Consider the following 26,014-nt stretch of genomic DNA (forward strand, 5'->3'; position numbering starts at 1 on the left):
TTGTTTGTTACCATGGCGACACACAGTCCTGTAGAAACAATATTGTAGGACATTTTGAATTATTTCAAGTTTTTTTTCTCTTCATTTTAAAGACACTGGGACGATAAACAATTGTTCCAAAAGAGTACTTAGTAATTCAGTGTAGGAGCGGGATAAAAAAATTAAAGTTTATCCAGCATAATTTTTCAGGAAGTTAAATAAAGAATTATACATCTAAGTTTGCTGAGTAACAAGTTTCATTAAAAAAAACCCTCTAAAACCCTTTCATCAAGCGGCTGAACATGCTTGTGCTTTCTCCACAGCTTGAGTCATATGAGCGAGAAGAACAAATCAATCAGTAGAATAGGATCTAAACAGTACACTCAGGGGGCAGAGTTCTACAATATTGATTCATTCATCGATCTGCCCAGAAGACAGCGTCGCTTAATACCTTTATATACAAATGTTACAATCTTTTTGTTCCCCATAGCTCTTACACATGAAATTACCATCAAAAGCCCAGGCAACAAGATTGATGCAATCTTTGCTAACATTCAATGCCCCCTATTTTCTCAGAAGCTAACATCAAGTGGATTTTCTGAGCAACTCGTAATCCTTTTCAGCTAAGGCACATTACCCCGGTGGTAATCGAAAACAAGACCTTCATTTTTAAAACTATTTTAGATAAAGATAAAAAATGCTCTTAGAGATTTTATATATTCTATGTTGTTGTTTTTTCTTTTCAATGATAAAAATAGAGGGGTTGTAACTTGGGCATTAATATGGAGGTGACCCTTGTGTACTGCCAGTGACATTGCATCATCAATTATTATTCTATGCGTCATTCAAAGTGTTAAACTGTATTTTAGTCTGGACAAAACATTTAAGGATTTTCTCTCTACAAGCTGCATAAAGTTTATCTTGCGGGTGATAATACATTTATTGATAAACATACCGGCAGACTGTTGTGTTATTCTTGCTGTTAAAATACTGGAACCGAAACTGTTTCTTTAGGGGCTATATCTACAGATATATCTACAAAACTATAAACAATCCTGCTTCCTTGTTTAGTCAGGTCCACCTTGAACTGTCCTCTGACCTCTCATCCAACTCTTTTTGATCACCTACTATATAAACTGACTTTTGGCCACACCTCTCCATTAAATAGTCCTTAAAGGATAGGGAATAAGATGTCTGATCGCAGGGCTCCCGCCGCTGGGAACCCCCATGATCTTTCCTAAAGCACCCCCTGTCATCTGGTGCACAGTGCAAGCTTCGCTCCGTGCCTATTGACTGGCGATGCAGGGGCCGGAGGATCATGACATCACGCCCCCTCCCATAGACTTGCATTGTAGGGGTGGGGCGTGACATCACGAGGGGGCGTGTGCATGACGTCACAATCCTCCGGCCTCTGCATCGCCAGTCATCAGGCACGGAGCGAAGCTCGCTCTGAGCACCAGATGACAGAGGGTGCTGCAGGAGTGATTGCAGGGGTTCCTAGCAGCGGGACTCCCGCGATCAGACATCTTATCCTCTATCCTTTGGATAGGGAATAAGATGTCTACGGGCGGAGTATCCCTTTAAGGGGGTCATTTATTAACATGTGCGACTATTGTTTTTTATCGCCTGTGCATACTAATGTGCGCCAGACGTAGCTGGTCAGCGTTTGTCAAGAAGTCTGAATATTATAAATAAATGCCGGCTAATGTTTATGTACAACTTTTGGATGGCTGGGGTTGCACAGCAGGTGTTTAAAATACACTTTGTTGGGGCAGCATTATAAATAGTGGCTCAAGTTTGCACACTCGTGTATGTATTTGATAAATAGTCACTTAATATTGCACAGCAGGTGTGAATGATAGGCAGGAGATCTATACAGGTGGCCAAAGGACATCGCATGCATTTATTGGACACTAGCTGCACATATGATCAGACTTTGACCCTATGACACTTACAAGAAAGGCTATCCTTGTTTCTTCTATTAAAAATTGTTAAAATATTAAAATCCGTTTGTGCTGCTTTCGCCATATAACTTACATTTAAAATGCCTGCCTGTGCTTTTCCCTGGCTCAGTGGGTGTTGTGCAAAATTGTGCAACTTTTGCAACAGTAACAAGTCAGTGCGTAAAATGCCTACCACATCATAAATACAGTGCATGCTGTGCACTGCGACTTCACAAATATATAGATCAATGTGGCCCTAGAGAAATGACCCCCTAGTAATCTGTAAAGTGTCAAAGGCTTACAACGCTATTCTGTACTCATCCTTTGAGATCTGTCCTCCACTTTAGACACAATCAACCATTCCCTCCCATTACAAATCCTCTAATAAGATTTGCTCTCTCCTGAATAACCTCATACTTCACCAATCATAAATTCAGTTTGTCTCAATCACACAACACCACCTTTCTTCCCCTATCTCTTTTGGTGTATATATATATATATATATATATATATCTTGATATAGTAAATTTGAGTAGCCGTATTAGTCCAGTGATGCAGATGCACAATCATAAAATGTTGCAGTATCTTGTAATACCTTTTTTATTTGGACTAACAGAATTTTGTAGAGACAAGCGTTCGGGATTCCTCCCTTTATCAAGTCAAAAGCAAATCTAAGCTCACAAGCAGAAGACACAGGTTACATCTCACAAATATGCAGGGGTTAAGACAATAGATGTGGAGAATTCACACTAAGATATGCGAAAAATTGTCCTGCTATAGGAACTTAGACTACATAGATTAGGATGAGAAAAAGGTGTGGGGGGGGGGGGGGGAGAACGGGAGAGACTGTAATTAAGCAGGGCAAAGTGAGATGCAAAAGAGAAGAGAATCCAGTATATAGTACAGGTTATGATAAGTTTTGATAATGCGATAAGAAGCTCAAATCCACATTGAGTCCTCTGTTTTTGGAATTTAAAAAAAGTATCATTTTAGCTTCAAATGTCTTTCTCCCGTGTGTGTTTTTGAAATTCCTTCTCAGTATCTTGATTGTAAGGTCATGTATGGAGTGGCCTGTTTGGGTAAAATGGTGTCCAACTGGGGTGCAGTAGTCATTTTCTTTATGGTGGTTGATGGAATGTCTGTGTAGGTTTATCCTTTCGTTGAGTTTCCGGCTGGTTTCACCAATGTAGCATCTCATGTCAAACTTGGTGCATTGTATCATGTAAACCACATTTGGGGATGTGCAGGAGTATAGTCCCTTAATGTTATATGTCTTGTTGTGGGTGGCTTCATTCTTGGTGCAGATATGTTGGCAGAGTTTACAGCGAGGAATGGTGCAGGGTTTGGTTCCGTTGACTGTGTCTGTTCTTTCTGAAGGTAATTTTCTGCTGACCAGCTTTTGTTTTAAAGGAAATCTGTCACCAGTGTCACCTGCACTAACCTGTCTGTACCGACAGGTAGTGCAGGTGACACTGATGTCAACAATACTTACCTTGTCCTATTCTGTGCAGGGGATCTCCGGTAATCTTCTCCGTTATCTCCAGCTCCGGGCACCTGGCTTGGGGCACGGGCGGAGCTTAGTGACGTCACCGCTGCTATTCCTTGGACCGAGCAGAGAGCAGCAGAGGTGGCGTTACTAAACTTCGCCCATGACCCAAGCCGCTGCTGCTCTCTGCTGGGTCCTGGGAACAGCAGCGGTGACGTTACTAAGCTCCGCCCGTGCCAAGCCAGGTGCCCTGAGCTGGAGCTAACGTAGAAGATTACCGGAGATCCCCTGCATGGAACGAGAGAAGGTAAGTATCGTTGTCATCAGTGTCACCTGCACTACCTGTCGGTATCGACCGGTTAGATAAGGTGACACTGGTGACAGATTTCATTTAAATTGTGTGGTTGTCTGAAGGCCAAGATGGAAGGTTCAGGGAAGATTTATTTTAACATCTTGTCTTCCGTCAATATTGGCTGCAGGTCCTTGATAACTTTGCGTATTTCTTCAAGGGCCGGATTGTATGTGACCACCAGTGATACGCGTGATGATGGATGTATCTCTCTGTATTGTAGAAGGTGTTCCTGTGGTGTTTGAAGGGCGAAGTGTATTTTCTTCTTGATTAATCTTGGTTTGTATCCTTTTTGTTTGAATTTCTCTGACAGTGTTTGTAGATGCATGTCTCTGTCATTAGAGTTGGAGCAGATGCGATGGTACCTGGTGGCTTGGCTGTATATGATGCCTTTCTTTATGTGTGAAGGATGGAAACTGGATTTATGTAGATAGTTGGATCGGTCTGTGGGTTTTCTGTACACCAACGTTTGTAGCTTGGTCCTGTTTAATGTGACAGTAGTGTCCAGGAAGTTCACACTTTCTGTAGAGAAGTCCATTTTGAGTTTGATAGATGGATTGAATGTGTTAAAGGCATCATGAGTTTTTCTTTTCCTTCTGTCCAAATGATGAAAATATCATCGATGTAATGGTAGTATCTTTAGGGTTTGTGAAGTTGTGTCCTACTTAATTACCAGTCTCTCCCCTGCTCCCTCCCCCTTTTTCTCATCCTTTTCTATTTAGTCTATGTTCCTATAGCTGGTCAATTTAAGGCCTACCTTAGTGTGAATTCTCCACATCTATTGTCTTAACCCCTGCATATTTGTGAGATATAACCTGTGTCTGCTGCTTGTGACCTTAAATTTGCTTTTGACTTGATAAAGGGAGGAATCCTGAAAACTTGTCTCTACAAAATTCTGTTAGTCCAATAAAAAAGGTATTTCAAGATACTGCAAAATGTTTTCAATTTGCACACACACACACACATATATATATATATATATATATATTTTCATGGCCGTAAATGTTGGCACCCCTGAAATGTTTCTAGAAAATGAAGTATTTCTCACAGAAAAGGATTGCAGTAACACATGTTTTGCTATACACATGTTTATTCCCTTTGTGTGTATTGGAACTTAACCAAAAAAGGGAGGAAAAAAGCAAATTGGACATACCGTCACACCAAATTCCAAAAATGGGCTGGACAAAATTGTTGGCACCCTAAACTTAATATTTGGTTGCACACTCTTTGGAAAAAATAACTGAAATCAGTGGCTTCCTATAACCATCAATAAGCTTCGTACACCTCTCAGCCGGCATGTTGGACCACTCTTCCTTTCCAAACTGCTCCAGGTCTCTCTTATTGGAAGGGCGCCTTTTCCCAACAGCAATTTTAAGATCTCTCCAAAGGTGTTCAATGGGATTTAGATCTGGACTCATTCCTGGCCACTTCAGAACTCTCCAGAGCTTTGTTGCCATCCATTTCTGGGTGCTTTTTGACGTATGTTTGGGGTCATTGTCCTGCTGGAAGACCCAAGATCACGGACGCAAACCCAGCTTTCTGACGCTGGGCTGTACAATGCACCCAGTGCCAGAGGCAGCAAAACAACAAAATATCATTGAACCTACACCATATTTCACTGTAGGTACTGTGTTCTTTGTGGTCTTCATTCTGTTTTCGGTAAAAAGTAGAATGATGTGCTTCACCAAAAAGCTCAATCTCTGTCTCATCTGTCCACAAGATGTTTTCCCAGAAGGATTTTGGCTTACTCAAGTTCATTTTGGCAAAATGTCTCTGTTTCAGCAGTGGGGTTTTTCTGGGTTTCCTGCCATAGCGTTTCATTTAATTTACATGTCGATGGATAGTTTGCGCTGACACTGATGCTCCCTAAGCCTGCAGGACAGCTTGAATATCTTTGGAACTTGTTTGGGGCTGCTTATCCACCATCTTGACTATCCTGCGTTGACACCTTTCATCAATTCTTCTCTTCCGTCTACACCCAGGGAGATTAGCTACAGTGCCATGGGTTGCAAGCTTCTTGATAATGTTGCGCACTGTGGACAAAGGCCAATCTAGATTTCTGGAGATGGACTTGTAACCTTGAGATTGTAGATATTTTTCCACAATTTTGGTTTTTAAGTCCTAGGACAGTTCTCATCTCCTATTTCTGTTGTCCATGCTTAGTGTGGCACACACAGACACACAATGCAAAGAATAAGTGAACTTCTCTCCTTTTTATCTGCTTTCAGGCATGATTTTTATATTGCCCACACCTGTTCCTAGCCCCAAATGAGTTTAAAGGGGCATCACATTTTTGAAACAATCTTATTTATCCTCAAATTTGAAAGGGTGCCAATAATTTTGTCTAGCCCATTTTTGGAGTTTGGTGTGACATTATGTCCAATTAGCTTTTTTTCCTCCCTTTTTTGGTTTAGTTACAATATACACAAAGGGAATAAACATGTGTATAGCAAAACATGTGTTACTGCAATCCTTTTCTGTGAGAAATACTTCATTTTCTTGAAAAATTTCAGGGGTGCCAACATTTACGGCCATGACTGTATATGGTATTACAGGAGACTGGGAAGAGATATCAGGGTAAAATGCCTGTTTAATTCTGTAGCTGGTGTATCAAGAGGATATAGTTAGAAGTCTCCCAAGATTTTAGTGTGCATTGCCAGATTCTGTGACCCTATGTTGGGTGCACAGAGACCCTTGGATGCACGGGGTTGTTGAAGGATGCAAAACATTATTTCAGACATTTTGCGGCCCCAAATAGTTTGCATTAAATATAATAGCCTATTAACTTATATAATCTAGGATGGTTTCCATTGCTTCTTATGAAATTGTAAATTTTGACCATTTAAATTCAAGTTAAATATGGTTCTATATTCAGCTTGTATAATATAGATGGTGATCTTGGGGTAATGACTTCTAAGTATATTATGACTTTATTTTGCAATTTGATTACTATGGGCATATGATAGAATGGGACCATGATGGTCTGCCTGGACCTTTGAGTAACAGTGTTTCTGTTTTGTCTAAGTTAATTGCAAATCCTGATGAAGCTCCTCCCCATTAATGTAAGTTATATTCTGCTGAGTCTCAAATAAACCTATTCAGCTCCAAATGTACCCAACATTCTCCTCCTTCTTTTGTTTACTTTACAGGAACAAAACCTCTTTCAACATCCGTTTTCAGAACAGCTCCCCTGCATCATACAATATCCTATATAGGGAACCCTGCCATCTTTTATAAGCAGAGGGGAAGGGTTTGAGAGGGTATATTGTGACAAGCTCAGGACACTTTACTGTTAAAGGAACAACCAGCGGACACTTGGCATCATGGCATGTGTGTTATTAAAACTATTGTTTCTGCAACCGGTTTCCGTGTATGCAGTTTGGGATGGTCTTTAAAACAGTTAATGGTAAATAATCTCATAGAAATATTATTGCTTTGTGATCCGACTCTATCGACATTGCAGATTACTTCTATAAGTTTTCATTCATTCTGGTTCCATCAGAACTGAGACTTTTATTTAAATTTTTAGCTACAAGAGCAGCTGTCTTGGTGGCTGTCCACATCCACTAATGTGAAGTGACATGTAATTTTGGTTCTCCCAAGGTCACCACCTGAGATCGGTAAATATAGTAGTAACAAACACTACAGAGCAGATACCGTAGGCCTTTTTCCTGCCAGGAGCTATTATTGGGCTTGCCATTTTCTCCAGAGTAACTTGAAGTAACCTATTTTTCTTTGTGATCTATTTTCTTCTGCATCACTGTGACGTTGTAATTGATCCCTCAGAAGATACCACACCAGGGCATTGAAAAAGTCTAATAGTAAATATTGCATTCAGGTTCAAAGCAATTTTAACCAGTTCAAGACAAGGCCAGTTTCCTTGGCTCATGACTAAACACATTTACCTTTTTTAGTAAATGCATGGTTGAGAGATATGAAGTTTCTACTTGATCAGTTACTGAAATTTTTTTCGTGTCTTTTTACATTTGATACATAGAGCGTTATATTTATGTATTTTTTTTTTAGATTGGGAAAAATTTGAAAAAGCTATGTGTCTGTTACTTTCTTTAGATTTTCTCTTTAAGAACACAAAGCACTGCTAAAATACTTCTTTAAACTGACAGAATAAATAAACCCACTAACCTGAATATATAGATGGTTAGGGTAGGTGATTCTGAGTAAAACAATGTATTCTTTCCCCTGATCGGTTCAGCCGTTCCCAAGATAAAGCCTGATCTTGCAATATACAAATTAACTCTAAACTGGACCAGGGGTGGGTGTCTGCACCTTTTACCCCAGGGGTAAATTGGAGTAAGAAATACATCGCTTTACTCATGGTCACCCACACTACCCCCCTGCATATTCAGGTGTTAGTGCGGTTATTTGTCCGTTTCCTTTTAAATTGTATCCCCGTTTTGTTACACTTGTTTTTACATAGGATATATATGTATAGGTACAAGGAGCCTTTTTTATTTTATTTTCTTTGTTATGCTTTTTATTTTACACCTCTGGGGGACATTATAACATGGTAGTATTTTTAAATTGCTGATATCCACTGTAATTAACCTATTAGCCTCAATGAGAAAGGAAATACATGTTTCCAGCAATCAGGAAGGTAGGGCCTGTAACAGAACATCTCTGCCTTCTCTCCATCTCTAATAGCTGTCTCTCTTCTCAAGTGGCCGGGAAATTGTAGGCTTTAGACTTTAGCACATCATTCAGGAACATCCTTTCAGAGTGACATGCAGGCCAGTTCTGGCTAACAAAATGTTGAAATTTAAAGCAAAACTTTGTCCTTACTACTAAGTATATATTAAAATACTTCACACTCTATATACAGCACTATGTATGTAAATGGATAGATTACAACAAGTATATAAATGACAGACATTAAAACCTAGACAACACCTGCTGTACATGGGCAGAGTAGCCGCTTGTGCCTTAAAGGGGTACCCGGCCACTAGACATCTTATCCCCTATTCAAAGAATAGGGGATAGTATGTCTAATTGCGGGGGTCCTGCCGCTGGGAACCCATGCAAACTCTCCTGCAGCACCCTGTGTCATCTGCTGCCAGATGACGGGCGATACAGGAGCCAAAGTATCTTAACGTCATGGCCCCACCCATCAATGCAAGTCTATAGGAGTGGGCGTGGCCTAGGGACGGAGTACCCCTTTAATACACAGGGCCATACCTGTACGGTGCAATGTGTAGTAAGGCAATGTGCATTTGACTCTTACACCGTGAGTGATGGCTGCTATCCGCAAACTGCACTCACACTGAATAACCAACATCAGTCAATAACCTCTTAAATGCCTCTTAGTTTAAGACAAGCAGGGCTCTGTGCACTGAGGGCAAGCAGAACTTTTTACACTGAGGACAAGCAGGGCTCTGTACACTGGGGACAAGCAGGGCTCTGTGCACATAGGACAAGCAAGGCTCTGTACACCGAGAACAAGCAGGGCTCTGTGCACTGAGGACAAGCAGGGCTCTGTACACTGAGGACAAGCAGGGCTCTGTACACCGAGGAAAAGCAGGGCTCTGTATGCAGGGCTCTGTACACTGAGGACAAGCAGGGCCCTGTACAGTTAGAATTAGTACTTAGGTGCCCCTAAAAGACTAAAATATAATAAAGGGAACCTGTCTTCACCTTTATTTTGCCTGAACCAAGAATTACTGGGACGGTCCCCAGCAGCTTCCCCCCACCCTGCAAGCCTTAAATGGGCACTATCTGATTCAAAAACTTTGAAAACTTAGATGTTAACCTTTCTAATATACTTCATAAGAAAATTATATTTCCTTTAATCATGAAATCGTGGCTTATAAAATCATAGTTATATCCTAGATGAAGCACAAGCATGGACAAAGTCCAGTAAGTGAGGGGGGGGGGGGATAGCACTCCTCTGTGTGTCTGATAGGGCAGGAGAGAGCACAGAGGAGAGCTAATTTGTACCTCAATTTTTTATGTATCTATCATCAAAAAATCTCTTTTCATTAGCTTAGTGTTAGAAATCCTCTCCGAGGAAGGGGACGTGTATCTCGTTATGATAGTGGGAGGTGATTAGTGTGTCTGCTCATGCAGAGCTGTCCATGAGTCATCTCTTGTCCATGACTCTTGGACAAGCTGTTGCAGGACTGATTAGTTTCCCAATAGGTATCAGCACTCCTAGTGGTGGGATTTTCAGGAGCTGTTTTCTTTATTAAATAATCAAACATTTTTAAACAACTATATTACAAAAGGTCTTACATTTTCATCAGTAACAACATGTAAAAAGTTTGGGGATCTGACAGTGCCTATTTAAAGGGTACCTCTCATCAAAAAAACTTTTGATATATTATAGATTAATGTATGCAGAATAACTTTACAATTGCATGTTATTAAAAAATATGCTTCTTTCTATTTCATTTTCCACTTTGAAGAAATGACCACTAGGGGTCTCCCTACCAGTCCTGGCAGCAAGCATTTCAGACTCATGCTGGAGTCTTAAACACTACGAGCTGCCAGTCTGCTTTGTTCACAAAGGAGAACACTCAGAGCTGCCAGCCTGCTTTGTTCACAGCCTGTTTGGCTGTGAACAAAGCAGGCTGGCAGCTCTGAGTGTTTAGGACTCCAGCATGAGTCAGAAATGCTTGCTGACAGGACTGATCTGGAAAAATACAATAGAAAGAAGCATATTTTTCATTAACATGCTATTGAAAAGTTATTCAACATTCATTAATCTAAAATATATCAAAAGTTTATTTGATGAGAGGTACCCTTTAAGTGAGTACATCTTGTTGCATGTGAACAGTCAATCTTGTTGCATCTAGTTTTATTTAACTACCTATAAATTAGCTTTTGTCATTTTATTTATTTTGTTTACAATTTTCAATTTCTATCTATATTTTACCTGCTTTGAAGATCATCAAAGTTCAATTGCCCATTCAAATGGGTGGCAGATGAAACTGTGACAACCCGAGCATTGAAATCTTTAGTTCCAGACTTCCGCAAAATGTCCAGTAGGAGGTTTGTCAGTAAAAAATGGCCTAAGTAATTTACACCAAAGTGCGCTTCGAAACCATCTTTAGTTCTTCCTTCCGGGACAAACATTACACCAGCTACAAGAAACAAGTTACAGCTGATGATTAGTTTGCAGAATTAAATACATTAGAAACACAATAAAACCTAACTGAAAATAATATTTAGAAGGTGAAAACATGAGTAGAATTCTAGAAAATGACTTTGAGTCAATTGGAATATTAGTAAGAAGGCTGAGGATACCTGATGAGTGCTCTGCATTATATATATTAGGTGGACACTCTGTCAAAATCATCCTCTAAAGAGAGTGCCTAAAATTTTTGAATTGTAGGTTATGGCATTGGAAATGGTTATTTCAACAGATTTCCCAACATATGTGTTGCAGAGTCCAGATCGCGGGGGGTGGGGGGGGGGCTGGTTTCAGTAGTCGGACCCCCCCAACAATCCGCCCGCGATCAGACATTTATTCCTTATCCTTTATATAGGGGATAAATTGTCCTACAACACAGTACTTCTTTAAGTCTGTACAATTTACAGTATACTGGTAATAGTATTTTCATTTTCAATAAAAAACAAACAAACAAACAAATATAAGGGCAAGAAGTGGCAGTTTTTGTAGGGGTTTATGAATGGCAACATTTGTATTAAAAGGGTTATCCAGCAAAACGTTGTTTTTGTGCCCAGGCTGTGTAATAAATAAAAAGAAGCCTCAAGTTATCTACCTCTATCCCCTGTAGTGTTCAGTATCAGGGTGCCAGGTTTCCACCTGGCGAGTCACATTACTGCTCGAGTAATAACTGTCTGCAGGGTGTCCCACCTCGGTGATGTTATGTAGCACCTGCAGCTCAGGAAAGGAAAGTTTCAGCAGAGACCAGAAGTCCTGATACTGAAGGCTACAAGGGAATGAGAGGTAAGTATAGGCTTTTTTTTAAATTTTATTACATAGCCTGGGCACATATTTAAAAAAAAGTGTTAGGATAAAGTGTTAGGATAAACCTCCTTTAATTGTATTAATGGCTACCACATACTATTGTCACTTCTGCAAAGTCTAAATGAAAGACACAGTTATAATCTGTCAGTTTTACTAAACCAATATAACTCCTCTACAGGGGCTAGAGAGACATTTCATAATATAAACATGTGTAGTATATAATAAAGCACAAAAAAGAAGTTATAATAAATATTGGTTGTAAATTACTGTACATTTCCAGGACATAGCCACAATCTTATGGGCAGAAAAGAGAAGGAATCAAATAAGCAGGCACCTATGGGCAAACCAATTGACAAACTTCCAGAGTAAGGAGAAATCAAGAAAACAGAAAAGTAAGATCATCCAAAGGCGCAGTCACAGTGTCAGGAAAAGGATCACTTCTGTTGGAATAGATCACTTAAATCTCGAGTGTTGATAGACAAATGATTTATTAGCAAAATAAAAAGTACCCATGGCAATCTGACATCTAAATCAACAGTCCAAGGAGGAAACCCCTAGATGTTCAAGCTTCACAAGAGTATAATAAAGTTTAAGGTCAAATCAAGACTGCATCAGGAGACCCCTATCACTAACCACTGTTCGATAATACGTCATTTTCTCCTCCTTCCATTGGTCAACCTCCCATTTTGGAAAAGTATTAGAAAAGGGACTCCGTCCTGTGGACTGTAGAAGAGCATATGCCTGAATAAGTGGTTTGGCCAGGTCTGTGGTGCCCAAGAGTAGCTCAACCTTAAAAAACTCAGGCGTCATGCAGAGGGTTTGGAACTGTGCCCGCACCGCATCCCGAGGAGAAAATGAAAAAAGGAAGACCTGGGAATATGAAACTGAGATTGTATTTCAGCAAACGTAAGCAAATTATGATCATCCCCTAACAGATGTTTAACCCCATGACCACTCCAGAGGCCCGCGGACGGCAAGCTCTGGAGATGCGGCAGGTGAGGGTTTGCCCACAATGGGGCCCTCGGGTAGAACACAGGATGAGGGAAAAGCCTAGACATCAACATCAATCCACCAAGCAGCATACACCAGCTGAGGCAGTTAAAAGTAATGGTACATGTTAGGAGCCGCAAAGCCACCCTGCTGCTTCGGTGCTTGGAGGAGAGCCAAACTGAGTCTAAGAGGTTTGCCTTGCCAAACCGGATCTCCGCAAACAGTTCAATTTACGAAAATATCTCTTAACTGGGATAGTTGGGGCCAGGTGAAAAAGATGCAGACAGGAATTTAGGTAGAAAGATCATTTTAAAAATATTAACCCTGTCTGCCAGAGAGAGGGGGAGTGAAGACCACGACTGTAGCCGGGAGTAAGTACTAAGCAAAAGAGGGTCCAAATTAAGAGGGATATAATCAGCCAGTGAGGCAGTCAAGTACCAAAACTGACCCACCACCTGAAGATCAATAGAAAGGGAAGGAGACAGGACTGACCTGGAAGAGAGGGGCATGAGGGAGGACTTTGCCCAATTAACTCTAAGGCCAAAGTAAGAGCCAAAGAGATCCAGGAGGAATAATAGGGATCTAAGGGAATTATCTGCATCCACTAAATAAATTAGGGTATCATCAGCATATAAGCTTCTCATCAGGTTTAATGAACATCTCCTAGGAATGAACAGTGGACAATGTAGAAGGCTTTAACCCCTTAACGACGCAGGATGTATATTTACGTCCTGCGCCGGCTCCCGCGATATGAAGCGTTGCGACCCCGCATCACATCGCTTCGGTCCCGGCGCTCATCAACGGCCGGGACCCGCGGCTAATACCACACATCGCCGATCGCGGCAATGTGCGGTATTAACCCTTTAGAAGCGACGGCCAAAGCTGACCGCCGCTTCTAAAGTGAAAGTGAAGCTATCCCGGCTCGTCAGTCGGGCTGTTCGGGACCGCCGCAGTGAAATCGCGGCATCCCGAACAGCTTACAGGACACCGGGAGGGCCCTTACCTGCCTCCTCAGTGTCCGATCGACGAATGACTGCTCCGTGCCTGAGATCCAGGCAGGAGCAGTCAAGCGCCGATAACACTGATCACAGGCGTGTTAATACACGCCTGTGATCTGTGTAAAAAATCAGTGTGTGCAGTGTTATAGGTCCCTATGGGACCTATAACACTGCAAAAAAAAAAAAGTTAAAAAAAAGTGTTAATAAAGGTCATTTAACCCCTTCCCTAATAAAAGTTTGAATCACCCTCCTTTTCCCATAAAAAAATAAAACAGTGTAAATAAAAAAAAAATAAAACATGTGGTATCGCTGCGTGCGTAAATGTCCGAACTATAAAAATATATCATTAATTAAACCACACGGTCAATGGCGTACGCGCAAAAAAATTCCAAAGTCCAAAAAAGCGTATTTTTGGTCACTTTTTATACCATTAAAAAATGAATAAAAAGTGATCAAAAAGTCTGATCAAAACAAAAATCATACCTATAAAAACTTCAGATCACGGCACAAAAAATGAGTCCTCATACAGCCCTTTACATAGAAAAATAAAAAAGTTATAGGGATCAGAAGATGACATTTTTACATTTTCCTGCATGTAGTTATGATTTTTTTCCAGAAGTACGACAAAATCAAACCTATATAAGTAGGGTATAATTTTAACCGTATGGACCTACAGAATAATGATAAGGTGTCATTTTTACCGAAATATGCACTGCGTAGAAACGGAAGCCCCCAAAAGTTACAAAATGGCGTTATTTCTTCGATTTTGTCGCACAATGATTTTTTTTCCGTTTCACCGTGAATTTTTGGGTAAAATGACTAATGTCACTGCAAAGTAGAATTGGTGACGCAAAAAATAAGCCATAATATGGATTTTTAGGTGGAAAATTGAAAGGGTTATGATTTTTAAAAGGTAAGGAGGAAAAAACTAAAGTGCAAAAACTGAAAAACCCGAGTCCTTAAGGGGTTAAGGATGTCAGTCAAGCCTAGATGGGAAGTGTTGCTGTCAATTCTGCAAGACACCTGTCTGCTGAAGAAAATCCCAGTGGACACTTTTGGGAGTCATTTGTATACTGCACGGGAGATGTTCAAACTTCCTATTCTAAGTTACACATTATTACTACTGCTTTGCATGAATATGTTCTGAAATGTCTACCTACCCCCCTATTTAGAAGTTTAGAGTTGTCAAGACAGTTTCCCTTTAAATCCTGTTCTGCAGTTTGGAATTTGTTAGTATTTAACAACTACAGGGTTTCCTCTAATAAAGCTCCAATAAGAAATCTAAAGAACATGGGTTAAGAGTAATTGCATATCGCTTTTAAAGTATTGTTCTAGAATAAATTAGTTGAACATCGGGCTTTTGTGTTACACAAATGGAAATTCGACAAGGCTGTGCAAAAAGCAATCTGTCGAAAGGATACCTTTTCTCTATGGTGCAATGAGTGGGGAAATGTGCTAAGAATATAACACCGCAATTGGCATGGTAAAAATGCAGCAAAATATTTTAATAGTGAACCTGTGATAGGAGTAAAGGTACGACAAACTGAAAAACCTTTTATCACACCAAATGCACAATGTTAATGAAAAGATTATTTATTTATGAAGAGACACTGAATAGAATTGATGAAATGAAGAATACTTAAACTGGCATCTCACAAACCTACTTTAGGTTACATTATGCACACAAGGGAAATGTCATATGTAACAATCTCCTTATTGGCTGTAACAGTATAAACACGGACGGCTGAAATAAATAACCGAATATTTAGCAACAATGAAAAAGTGGAAAGTTTGTTCTTAAAGTTGAGGTGTTAAAAGCTGGAAAATTGGCAAATGTAAGCATCTAAGCAAATTTAAGGGCAAATTGTGATCAAATTGTGATGGCTGAATAAATGGGTCAGATCATTTTCATTGATAAGTGGCTCCTGTATACAGTGGATTGCACTAACTAAAATTGGTCCAAGGAAGGACAGTCCTTTATCCAGAATCCATGGGTCATTTGTGTGTGCGAGAAGCAAAGCGTAGTCTGTCTGGTCAAATGCACAAGGCAATAGCAGCAAAAATTGCTTAAAAAGTTACTGCTCACTTAGATAAGATGTTAGAACACTAAACATTGCACTTTACTGCATATTGAGATGCCTAGCTGAAAAGTGGTATGCCAAAGTCTCATCTTGTAACAGAATTTAAAGCACAGGCTTCTAATGTCTTAATGCCACTGGAAGAATATGGAAGGAAAAATTAGGATGTTTTTCATAAGGCGCCTATTCCCAGGAAACCAACAAGCCAAGAAATTTTGTTTTAAAATAAATTGGCGTTTATTGGTACAGAGGGGTGCCCATGCTAATCGTCTCTGTATCGTTCCAATTTTTAGTATATGTGCTGCCGAAGCAAGCTTCGGCAGCACATATACAAAAAATTGGAACGATACAGAGAAGATTAGCATGGGCACCCCTCTGTACCAATAAACGACCATTTATTTTTAAAAAATAATTTCTTGGCTTGTTGGTTTCCTGGGAATAGGCGCCAGATGAAAAAAACTACCAAATTTTTCCTTCCATATTCTTGCACTGCTGCACCGTCACCTGAAGGTCACGGTGAAAGACGCCAAGGCAGCCCCCCACCTTCCGGACTAATGACCCCAGCAAGTCTTCAGGCGATCCGAGGTGTTGTGCCCTCACGGTAAGGTGCATCTACCTGAGCACACGTTACCCCACCCTAATAATACTCCACTAAGAGCGCACCTCGTTTTTTCATATTTCCTTCTTAATGACACTGGACACCTTTTGAGTTCTTGTGGAGTCCATGCCTCAACAGGTGGAAGCAGAGGGGGATCTAAGCAATATCAGGTTTAAATGTTATAACTCATCAGTGTAAACTACTGTTTTGAAATCGCTCCCTTTGCAAGCAGGTTATAATAGCACAGCAGCGAAGCTTTGGCAAAGTTCCAGAATTGTGCCAGGTGATCAGCTGTTCTATGACTTTTTTTTCATAGGAAAATAAAAAGTTTATGACGAGTCTGTTGATTCATCTAGTTTGTTCTGGATCTCATCTTCTATGGCACCCACACTCAGAGTCTGCCAAAAAGCAGCCTATCTTTCAAACAAACTTATTCAACGGATGGCTCTTATAATGGGTAAATATGTATACAGGGAGGTTTTATTACATTTGTACCTTACAGGGGCCTATCATTGTTAACCTGCACCGTATTCTGAATTAGATGTGTTGTTTGTTTTGCTATATATCGCCTGAAACGCTTGGCTGGGATTGTGGCTGCATAACTCCCTATGTATACACGGAACGCGCTTCTAGCAATGATGTAACTAAAGGGCTGCATGAATAATCCAGCGATTAATCCTGTGGCCCTGCACTGACCATAAGTAGGTCCTGAAAAGGTTCCTTATAAACTAGATCGGTGCTGATTTGACATGTTTCAAAGATCAAGAACTGGAAATCCTGCAGTCAAGCCCATACCTTGTTAGGGTATGTTCACACAGGCAGGTTACATGCGTGTTTGAACCTCTGCACGCGAGTCTGTGGAAAATCTGCAGCAGATAACATTGACCTCAATGGGAGCCTGCTACAGATTTTCTGCTGGGGAAATTCCGCCCAAACCCGCAAAGGGAAAAAAACATTTATACAATACATATACCCTTAGGGGAAATGATGGAGAAACCAAGGTGCTTTTTAAAGCTGGTCTTAGACATGAGATTGAACCATTTACCTCACAAGCCCAACCATGCAACAATATGAAATAGAAAGAATAAAAAAAATGTAAATTACTTTCATAATTACCCATTAAGGTAAAGTGTAATTGTAATTTCAAACAACTTTTCATAAACTACCAGTACAGCCAAATATAAAAAAAAACTCTAATATATTCTATCAGAGAAATATGCTTCCTTCTGCAATTAGGGTGGGTTCACACTACGATTTTACAGTACGGGAACTGGATCCGGCTGGGGGGAGCAAAAACTGAGAGCTCCCGTATCCAAGTCGGATCTGGCCCATACGCGGTATGCCGTGGTTTTAGGACCGCTCACAATACCGGATACGGGGCAAAAATTAGCCGAACGGAGTCATTTATCACTTAAATGAAGTAGATATGGGCTTTGTCCCGTACGGTTAAATCGTAGTGTGAACCCAACCTTACAAGGCAGCACCCCATTCCCCACACACTTCTTAATAGCTCATTACTAAGGGAAATCCATACTGCGTAAAGACAGCTGCACTAAGATTAGATTACACTGTCCATAGAAGTCTATGGATAGGGGAGGAGATAAGGTATTATGAGGAGCAGAAGAGCAGAGAGAGACACAGACACAGGCTCTCACAGAAAGTGCTGGATTTACAGGTTGACCTGCTCTATTTGCTGCTACAACATCTAGAGGTTTGTTAAAGAGAGATATAAGAGCAAAAATCCTTGTTTTGTTTTTGTTGGTGTGTGTGTACTTTGTATGGGAGTCATCACATAGGCTAGTCTGCATCCACTCTGCAGCTGAGCTCAAGAAAAGCTGACCCAGACATGGAGCCTACAGCGGGTAATAACGGCCAGAAAAAGGGTCTGGGAAAAGGAGACTGGTCAGGGTTGAGGGAAAGCAAAATGGACCAAAATACAAAGATATATTTTTAATGAAAACCTGATGAGTGTTGAAGGTTCACCTTCCAACAAAACTGTGATTCCAAGCACACAACCAAGAAAACACAGTCAGTAGTGTAACTTGTAACTTCTGGGCCCAGATGCAAAATTTAATAAAGGGCCCCATGTGTCAATTCTAATTCTAGTCTCTTACGGGGCAGATGTGCATTGAGGCCCCCTTAGGCCCAAGAGCGACTGTTACCTCTGTATCTCCTATAGTTATCCCCCTGAATACAGGAGTAACTTAGAGAAAACTCTGTGAACTTCATAGAGTGGCCCAACCAGTGCAATGACGTGAACCAAATCAAACAGCTCTGGATAGACCTGAAAATGGCTTCCACCAACAGTTTGCAAAGGGGCTTCAACTAAGTACTGTGTAAAGCGTCTGCATACTTCTGTCAGTGTAATATTTTAGTTTTTTTTTTACTTTTCAATAAATTAGCAAAGATTTCTAACGTTGTGTTGTCGATTTGTCACTATCGTGTACTGAGTGCAGAATGCTCGGGGGGGGGACGGGACTTTTTTTTTTTTTATAGCACTGTATGCTCATGAACAGCTCTCAAAATCTCACCTATCCAATAACCAAATCTCTTTAGAAATCATTCTAATTGTATAAAATGTATGACCTTATTTACCAAAGCATATATGGAAGTATATACCTGAATATCCCCCCCCTTCACAAATAATTGCACACACACACACATTTGTTCTGAGTAAAAATCCTCCTCATACTAGAGTATAAGACTTTAGGAGAGATGGTTTTGTCACTGTAATCACAATCCTGTACAGAACAAAGTCGCTGACCACCAACCACCGGGAAAGATGATTGTAGGTGTGAGCAATCTTCTCTATCCATGGGATATGGCGGCACAGCCAACAGACTGTTACTCATAATAATGGCACATTAGCTCCCCTACATGGAGAGATGCACACTGTCCACGAAAACAAATAGAAAGGCATGTGATGGATGACACATCCAGCAGCAGTGTAAGGAATACAGATTGGAATAGTAAAAACATAAACCCCATTTACTGCTTATAAAATACAGAGTATTCAACGTTATAAGAGAGTGTATGAGTTTTCTAATTGCAGAAAAATAGGAAGTAATAATGAAGTATACCTTATTCTACTATAAGAAGAGTAGAATTGGTCGTCTCACACCATATGACTAAAAAAATGGGCTAGTGCTTTTATTTCCCAATAAAGGGTTGAGAGCCGTTCTTGGAAATACTGTCAGCAGAAGAGGCTACTATATTTTACATGCCACTTGTTTATGAGAACTGTATATATACCGTATATATATATATATATATATATATATATATATATATATATATATATATATCCCCCTGATAGGAATATGCAGATAAAACAATCTATCTGCAGTCCCATGAGCCACACCACCAGGGATTTAATTTTGAAGGAGATCTCTCAAGAGCACTGTCCATATAAAACGTATTCCATTTCCTTTACATAAGTGTCATAAGATGACAATCATTTGTTCAGTATCATACACGTGCTATAAGCCATAAAGGGCTACTTCGGTGGAAACCTTTTTTTTTTTTTTTTTTTTTTTTAATCAACTGGTGCTAGAAGGTTAAACAGATTTGTAAATTACTTCTATTAAAAAATCTTAATCCCTCCAGTACTTATCAGCTGCTGTATGCTCCAGAGGAAGTTGTGTAGTTCTTTTCTGTCTGACCACAGTGCTCTCTGCTGACACCTCTGTCTATTTCAGGAACTGTTTGGATCAGAAGTTTGCTATGGGGATTTGGTCCTTCTCTGGACAGTTCCTGACAGAGATGTCAGCAAAGAGCACTGTGGTTAGACTAAATATGCAACTCACTTCCTCTGGAACACACAGCAGCAGATAAGTACTAGAAGAATTAAGATTCTTTAATAGAAGTAATTTACAAATCTGTTTAACTTTCTGGAACCAGTTGATTTGACAAACAAATAGTTTTCCATCGGTGTACCCATTTAAAGGGCTTGGCCGATCTGCTTCACATTTTCTCTGTACTGGGAAAAGGTTGCACTCCAGAAATGAATTATTGGAAAATGTCACAGTGGTGTCAGGGTTCCGATTGTACGAGGTTACAACCTAGCATGTCTTTTTTGCCACGTCATGGACTGGGTGCATGGATCAAGTTATTACTCTAATTATAACATGGAGGTGGGCTTAGTTTAGCCATGGATGCTTTCTTGTCTCCATGCACGCATTCTGTGCCTCTTAACCTACATAAAACAGTCTGTTAAAATCAGGGATATTAATTTCCCCTGGTGGGTGGCGTGGCAGGCATATTGTGTACCCAAACTGCTGTCTGGGTGCTTTAACCTTTGGGGCCACCCAGAGTTCACCGAAGACAAGGGCCTTAAATGTGCCTACCTATTAATCCACACAAAATTCAAACAGTAGCTTACCACACAGGAGTTGCTGGCTAAATTTACTTTGCCTTCCTCTCACTTCCTTCAGGTCACCGGAGTACTGTTCTTTTGCACATCAATGCATGCGTGATCCTACATCGAAAGCCATGACCTCTGACTTTGAGGATTTTTCAGCTGGGAAAGATTACGTTGATAACATTTTTTATGTTTTTTCTAAGTGGGAATCTATTTTGCATGACACTGGCATAAGAGATAAGATTCTGGAGGGCTGGGAAATGGTTCCTATGAATGTTACCAATAAATGTTGGAGGGACACTATTTAAAAAATGTATGGACCTTGGTTATTTAGGATTAAATTTGCCTGCCTCAGATCCTGCTTGACAAGACCCTCTTCTGCCCTAATTGTAACACTCCAGACACCTATTTTCTACATGGGATATGGTAGTGTACATGCACACAGGCTTTTTAGGTCTAGGTAGCGGACTGTATTGTTTACTTACCTATAACTTCCCAGGCCCTCCTTTTTCGGTCTATTGACCAGTTGGCAGCAAGGCTTTAGAGTCTGGCCAGATTTTTCCATGTTGTCCTGTTAGTAAAAAAAAATGTACCCTTATGTAGGAGTGGATTAAACCTACTATGCCTACCATCCACAATGTAGTGGGAGACTTGAAATTATTTCTGGACATGGCAAGGCACAGGAAGAAAAATGCTGAAAAGTTTGTTGCAAAATGACAAACATTTGAATTCTCAACAGAAGATTGAGGCCTTCTTTAGAGCACTGCAGGGTATAGAAAATTACAACATGGCTGGGGCAAGGGATACCTTGGGAGCACTATGCCTGGCAAACAATATTGGAACGGCTTCTGCAGGGAGTCAAGTGGCTGGTGAGTCTGGATGACCCAATATGCATTCACTCCATGTGTTGTGTACCAATTTTATCTGTTGACTGGTTGCTCCCTGCTCTTTTCATTTCACCCCCTTTTTTTTTTTTTCCTTGAGCGAAATCTGGTATTTACTTTTTTATGTCACAATTCTCTGTGTTACCCATTTTGATTTCATTATTGTGTGCCTTATTTTTGCACTGCTACTATGAAAAAAGCTAAAAACCAATAAAAAGATAGGCCGATAATAAAGGATATATGGATCATGGGAGGTCCGACCGCTGGGATCCCCTTTGATCCTGAATCGGGCCCATCTCTTACCTTGGAGCACTCCAGTCCTCACTTTCATAGAAAAACTGGTCTTGGGAATGACGGCTTGCCAATCACCAATCGCAGTTATGTTTCATCAAAGCTGGTGATGGACTGAGCAAACCATCATTTTGAGACCAGTTTGTCTTAAAAGGTGGGGGCTGGAGCACTCCAAGGTAAAAGAAGGACCCCGTTCTGGAGATCACAGGGGGTCCCAGCAGTAGGAACCTCTGTGGATGAGGGGTACATTTTATTCGCTGGATAACCCCTTTAAGATTATCAATATTGGAATAGATTTAAAAAATATAGGATAAAAAAGATGCCAAATCAACATGGTAGGAATCACCTAAGTCATCTACTGTAGCCCCTCCATACAGTGTTACGGGAAAACAGAAAGACTGTTCAGTTCAATATTATAATAACCACAAAAGACTTTTATTTGTTATACAGCATGTACTAAGATGCTAGGTCATATAATTGTAATGGCTAAAGTGTAACTTTTAAGACCTAGGGAGATCAATTTGTAAGCTCCAAGAACAGAAATATAGAGTATTAACTCTATTTTAGGTGCTGGTTGGCAGATCTGAACACAGGACAGTTTATGATTTTGTCTGTAGTTTAATAACACTGAATGTTGAATGTTCTTCTATCCAGAGAATCAAATAAATCCACTTTACTGAAAACAAAATGCAATTTTCCATTTGTTTGTGGACATAACGTGTTCAGAAACAGTTGAAATCAGTGTAGCAGATGTACTGTGTGTAGCTTAATAATCAAAGTGTATTGGCGTAGACTGATTTCTATGAAAAGGATTAAGCCCTCTGTAGAAGGGTGGGCTGTGAAGTGACTCACTATGTTGCCTATGCACCAGCAGAATAGTCTTATTATAAGATGACGATTGTGATTTTTTTTCAAGGTAATCCAATTGTTGCATATATAATGCAAGCTGAACAGTAGCCTGTCTATACACACCCAAAATCATAGACTTCAGAAAAAAGCCAAATGAATATTTAATCAAATTGTCAGACTGTATAAACATCAGCTGCCCAATACATTTATCAATTTACACAAGTACATGAAATGCACCATGAATCCACTACCTAATAAAAAGATATAGAAAAATATATCAAATAAACAAAGATATAGATACAGATGCAATTCTACATTCTCATATTGTGCATTATTATAAATCACTGTCCCTACCAAAAATGGTAGCCTTAAAAATACTTGATAATAATCCCATATAAAAGTTATTGAATAATACAAATAAACTATATAAAACCACTTAACAAATAGAGAAAGCCTAAGAGGGATCCTAAGGATAGGGGATAAGTTTCAGATCGTTGGGGGTCCGACCTCTGGGGCCTCCCGCGATCTCCTGTACAAGGCCCCGGAAGGGGGCGTGTTGACCACCGCACGGCAACGGCTGACACGCCTCCTCAATAAAACTCTATGGCAGAGCCGGAGCGCTGCCTTCGGCAATCTTCGGCTCTGCCATAGCGCTGTATTGAGGTTCGTGCGGTGGCTGACACCCGCTATCTGGCCAGCGAGCCGTGGACCCCGTATAGGAGATCATATTTCTTATGCAGGACATATTTGCAACACAGCTTACATGCACTAATGGTTAATGTATATAGCAAGGAGGGAGGGGGGTCTTTAAGTGGCTGACTTTGTCCTAAGATACTCAACACATTTTGGTGTATTGACCTACCCCACAGTGTGAGAGATGGCATTATACACTTCTGTTGCGTAAACTGTTTTATTGAAAAATACCTCCTACTGTCTGTGCGTCATTGAATGAGACTGACATCCTGCCGCTACCAGAAAAGGGACACGTGTGTGAGAAGCCGGCATACAGCTCGGCTTCCCGCCACTGCGGGTTACACACACTGTCTGGAGTGCTTCACACTGACCTTATACGCCAGAACCGTGAGTAAATATCTTCCCTTGCAGGTATTTATTACAACTACCATAAGGGATAGTTGGAGAACAATATATTCCTCTACGCTTTATTGCAGGTATCACGCCGAGTCCCGACAGGACTGTGAGTGTATATTTACCTTATGTGGTTAGGCATCGCCCCTTCCCAGCTACGACATGCTATACTGAATTGGGTTTCTTTTTGTCTGCATCTTTTTTATAGGTGGAATCTGGGAAGGGTGAAGGAAGCGCTCCAGATACTTCTAGCCACATCTTGGCTATAGACCAGAATAAGAAGTGATATTATCCATGAATATACTGTGGATAAGTGGTTTTTGTTTCATGGCATCCATATGTTGAGCCCCTGAGGAGGTCACATGTTACTTTGTGCCGAAACGCGTAGGGCTTTTGTGTATTTGGATACATCTAGTCCCTCTGGGCAGTTAGTATCCTGGATGTGTATTCTCGTTTGTTAATATTTTGGGAATAATTTCCCCTGGTCTACATTTTAGCAGCACAGCTTTGGTGTACTACTTGCCAAGAGGCCCCAATTTGGGTCAAATGGCTGATTATTATTCATCACTATTATTTTAATATTTTAGAGGTGATTATTAAAAGTTATATCTTATGTACTCTCCCCATTCTAATATAATTTTGGGAGCTGATTGACTATATCAGTCTGTAGATACCATGCCGTCTACCTTCATATCGCTACCAGAAAAGAAATAGAAAAAAAACCTTAAACATACAAAAATAGGACAAATAAAGTAAACACTGTTTACAGACATCTCACCTGATATAATGTATAATACATTACTGCTATAGTTATATTTTGCTAGAGATGAGCCGGCTTACACTCAGTCTAGCATTTCTAAATGAAATCTTTCCTCCTTTTGGAAAATACATTCCCTTCCACCCACACAACTGCCTGAATGTCACGATGCCGGCTGGCAGGTAGTGGACCCTCTGTGCCAGAGAGGGATTGGCGTGGACCGTGCTAGTGGACCGGTTCTAAGCCACTACTGGTTTTCACCAGAGCCCGCCGCAAAGCGGGATGGTCTTGCTGCGGCGGTAGTGACCAGGTCGTATCCACTAGCAACGGCTCACCTCTCTGGCTGCTGAAGATAGGCGCGGTACAAGGGAGTAGGCAGAAGCAAGGTCGGACGTAGCAGAAGGTCGGGGCAGGCAGCAAGGATCGTAGTCAGGGGCAACGGCAGAAGGTCTGGAAACACTGGCAAGGGACACACAAGGAACGCTTTCACTGGCACTAAGGCAACAAGATCCGGCAAGGGAGTGCAAGGGAAGTGAGGTAATATAGGGAAGTGCACAGGTGATAACCCTAATTGGAACCACTGCGCCAATCAGCGGCGCAGTGGCCCTTTAAATCGCAGAGACCCGGCGCGCGCGCGCCCTAGGGAGCGGGGCCGCGCGCGCCGGGACAGAACAGACGGGGAGCGAGTCAGGTAGGGGAGCCGGGGTGCGCATCGCGAGCGGGCGCTACCCGCATCGCGAATCGCATCCCGGCTGGCAGCAGGATCGCAGCGCCCCGGGTCAGAGGACGTGACCGGAGCGCTGCAGCGGAGGGGGAGAAGCAAGCGCTCCGGGGAGGAGCGGGAACCCGGAGCGCTCGGCGTAACAGTACCCCCCCCCTTGGGTCTCCCCCTCTTCTTGGAGCCTGAGAACCTGAGGAGCAGACTTTTGTCAAGGATGTTGTCCTCAGGTTCCCAGGATCTCTCTTCAGGACCACAACCCTCCCAGTCTACTAAAAAAAAATTTTTTCCTCTGACCTTTTTGGCAGCCAAAATCTCCTTGACCGAGAAGACGTCCGAGGAGCCGGAAACAGGAGTGGGAGGAACAGATTTGGGAGAAAAACGGTTGAGGATGAGTGGTTTGAGAAGAGAGACGTGAAAGGCATTAGGGATACGAAGAGAAGGAGGAAGAAGAAGTTTATAAGAGACAGGATTAATTTGAGACAAAATTTTGAAAGGACCAAGATAGCGTGGTCCCAACTTGTAGCTAGGGACACGGAAGCGGACATATTTAGCGGAGAGCCATACCTTGTCTCCAGGGGAAAAAACGGGGGGAGCTCTTCTTTTCTTATCCGCGAATCTCTTCATGCGTGAAGAAGCCTGTAAGAGAGAATTTTGGGTCTCTCTCCATATAATGGAAAGGTCACGAGAAATTTCATCC

General features: G+C 41.1%; 1 protein-coding gene across 4 annotated transcripts in view; it reads right to left on the minus strand.

Annotated features, from left to right (window-relative positions):
- DHRSX (dehydrogenase/reductase X-linked) overlaps positions 1–26,014 on the minus strand; it is a 474,272-nt gene that overhangs the window by 70,457 nt on the left and 377,801 nt on the right. For all 4 annotated transcript variants that reach the window (XM_056558834.1, XM_056558835.1, XM_056558832.1 and 1 more), the window contains exon 5: positions 10,647–10,854. In XM_056558834.1, the coding sequence (XP_056414809.1) occupies positions 10,647–10,854 (208 nt within the window). The remainder of the gene's footprint in view (positions 1–10,646; positions 10,855–26,014) is intronic.

This window comes from Hyla sarda, chromosome 2 (genome assembly GCF_029499605.1).
Source record: "Hyla sarda isolate aHylSar1 chromosome 2, aHylSar1.hap1, whole genome shotgun sequence".
Classification (NCBI taxonomy): Eukaryota; Metazoa; Chordata; class Amphibia; order Anura; family Hylidae; genus Hyla; species Hyla sarda.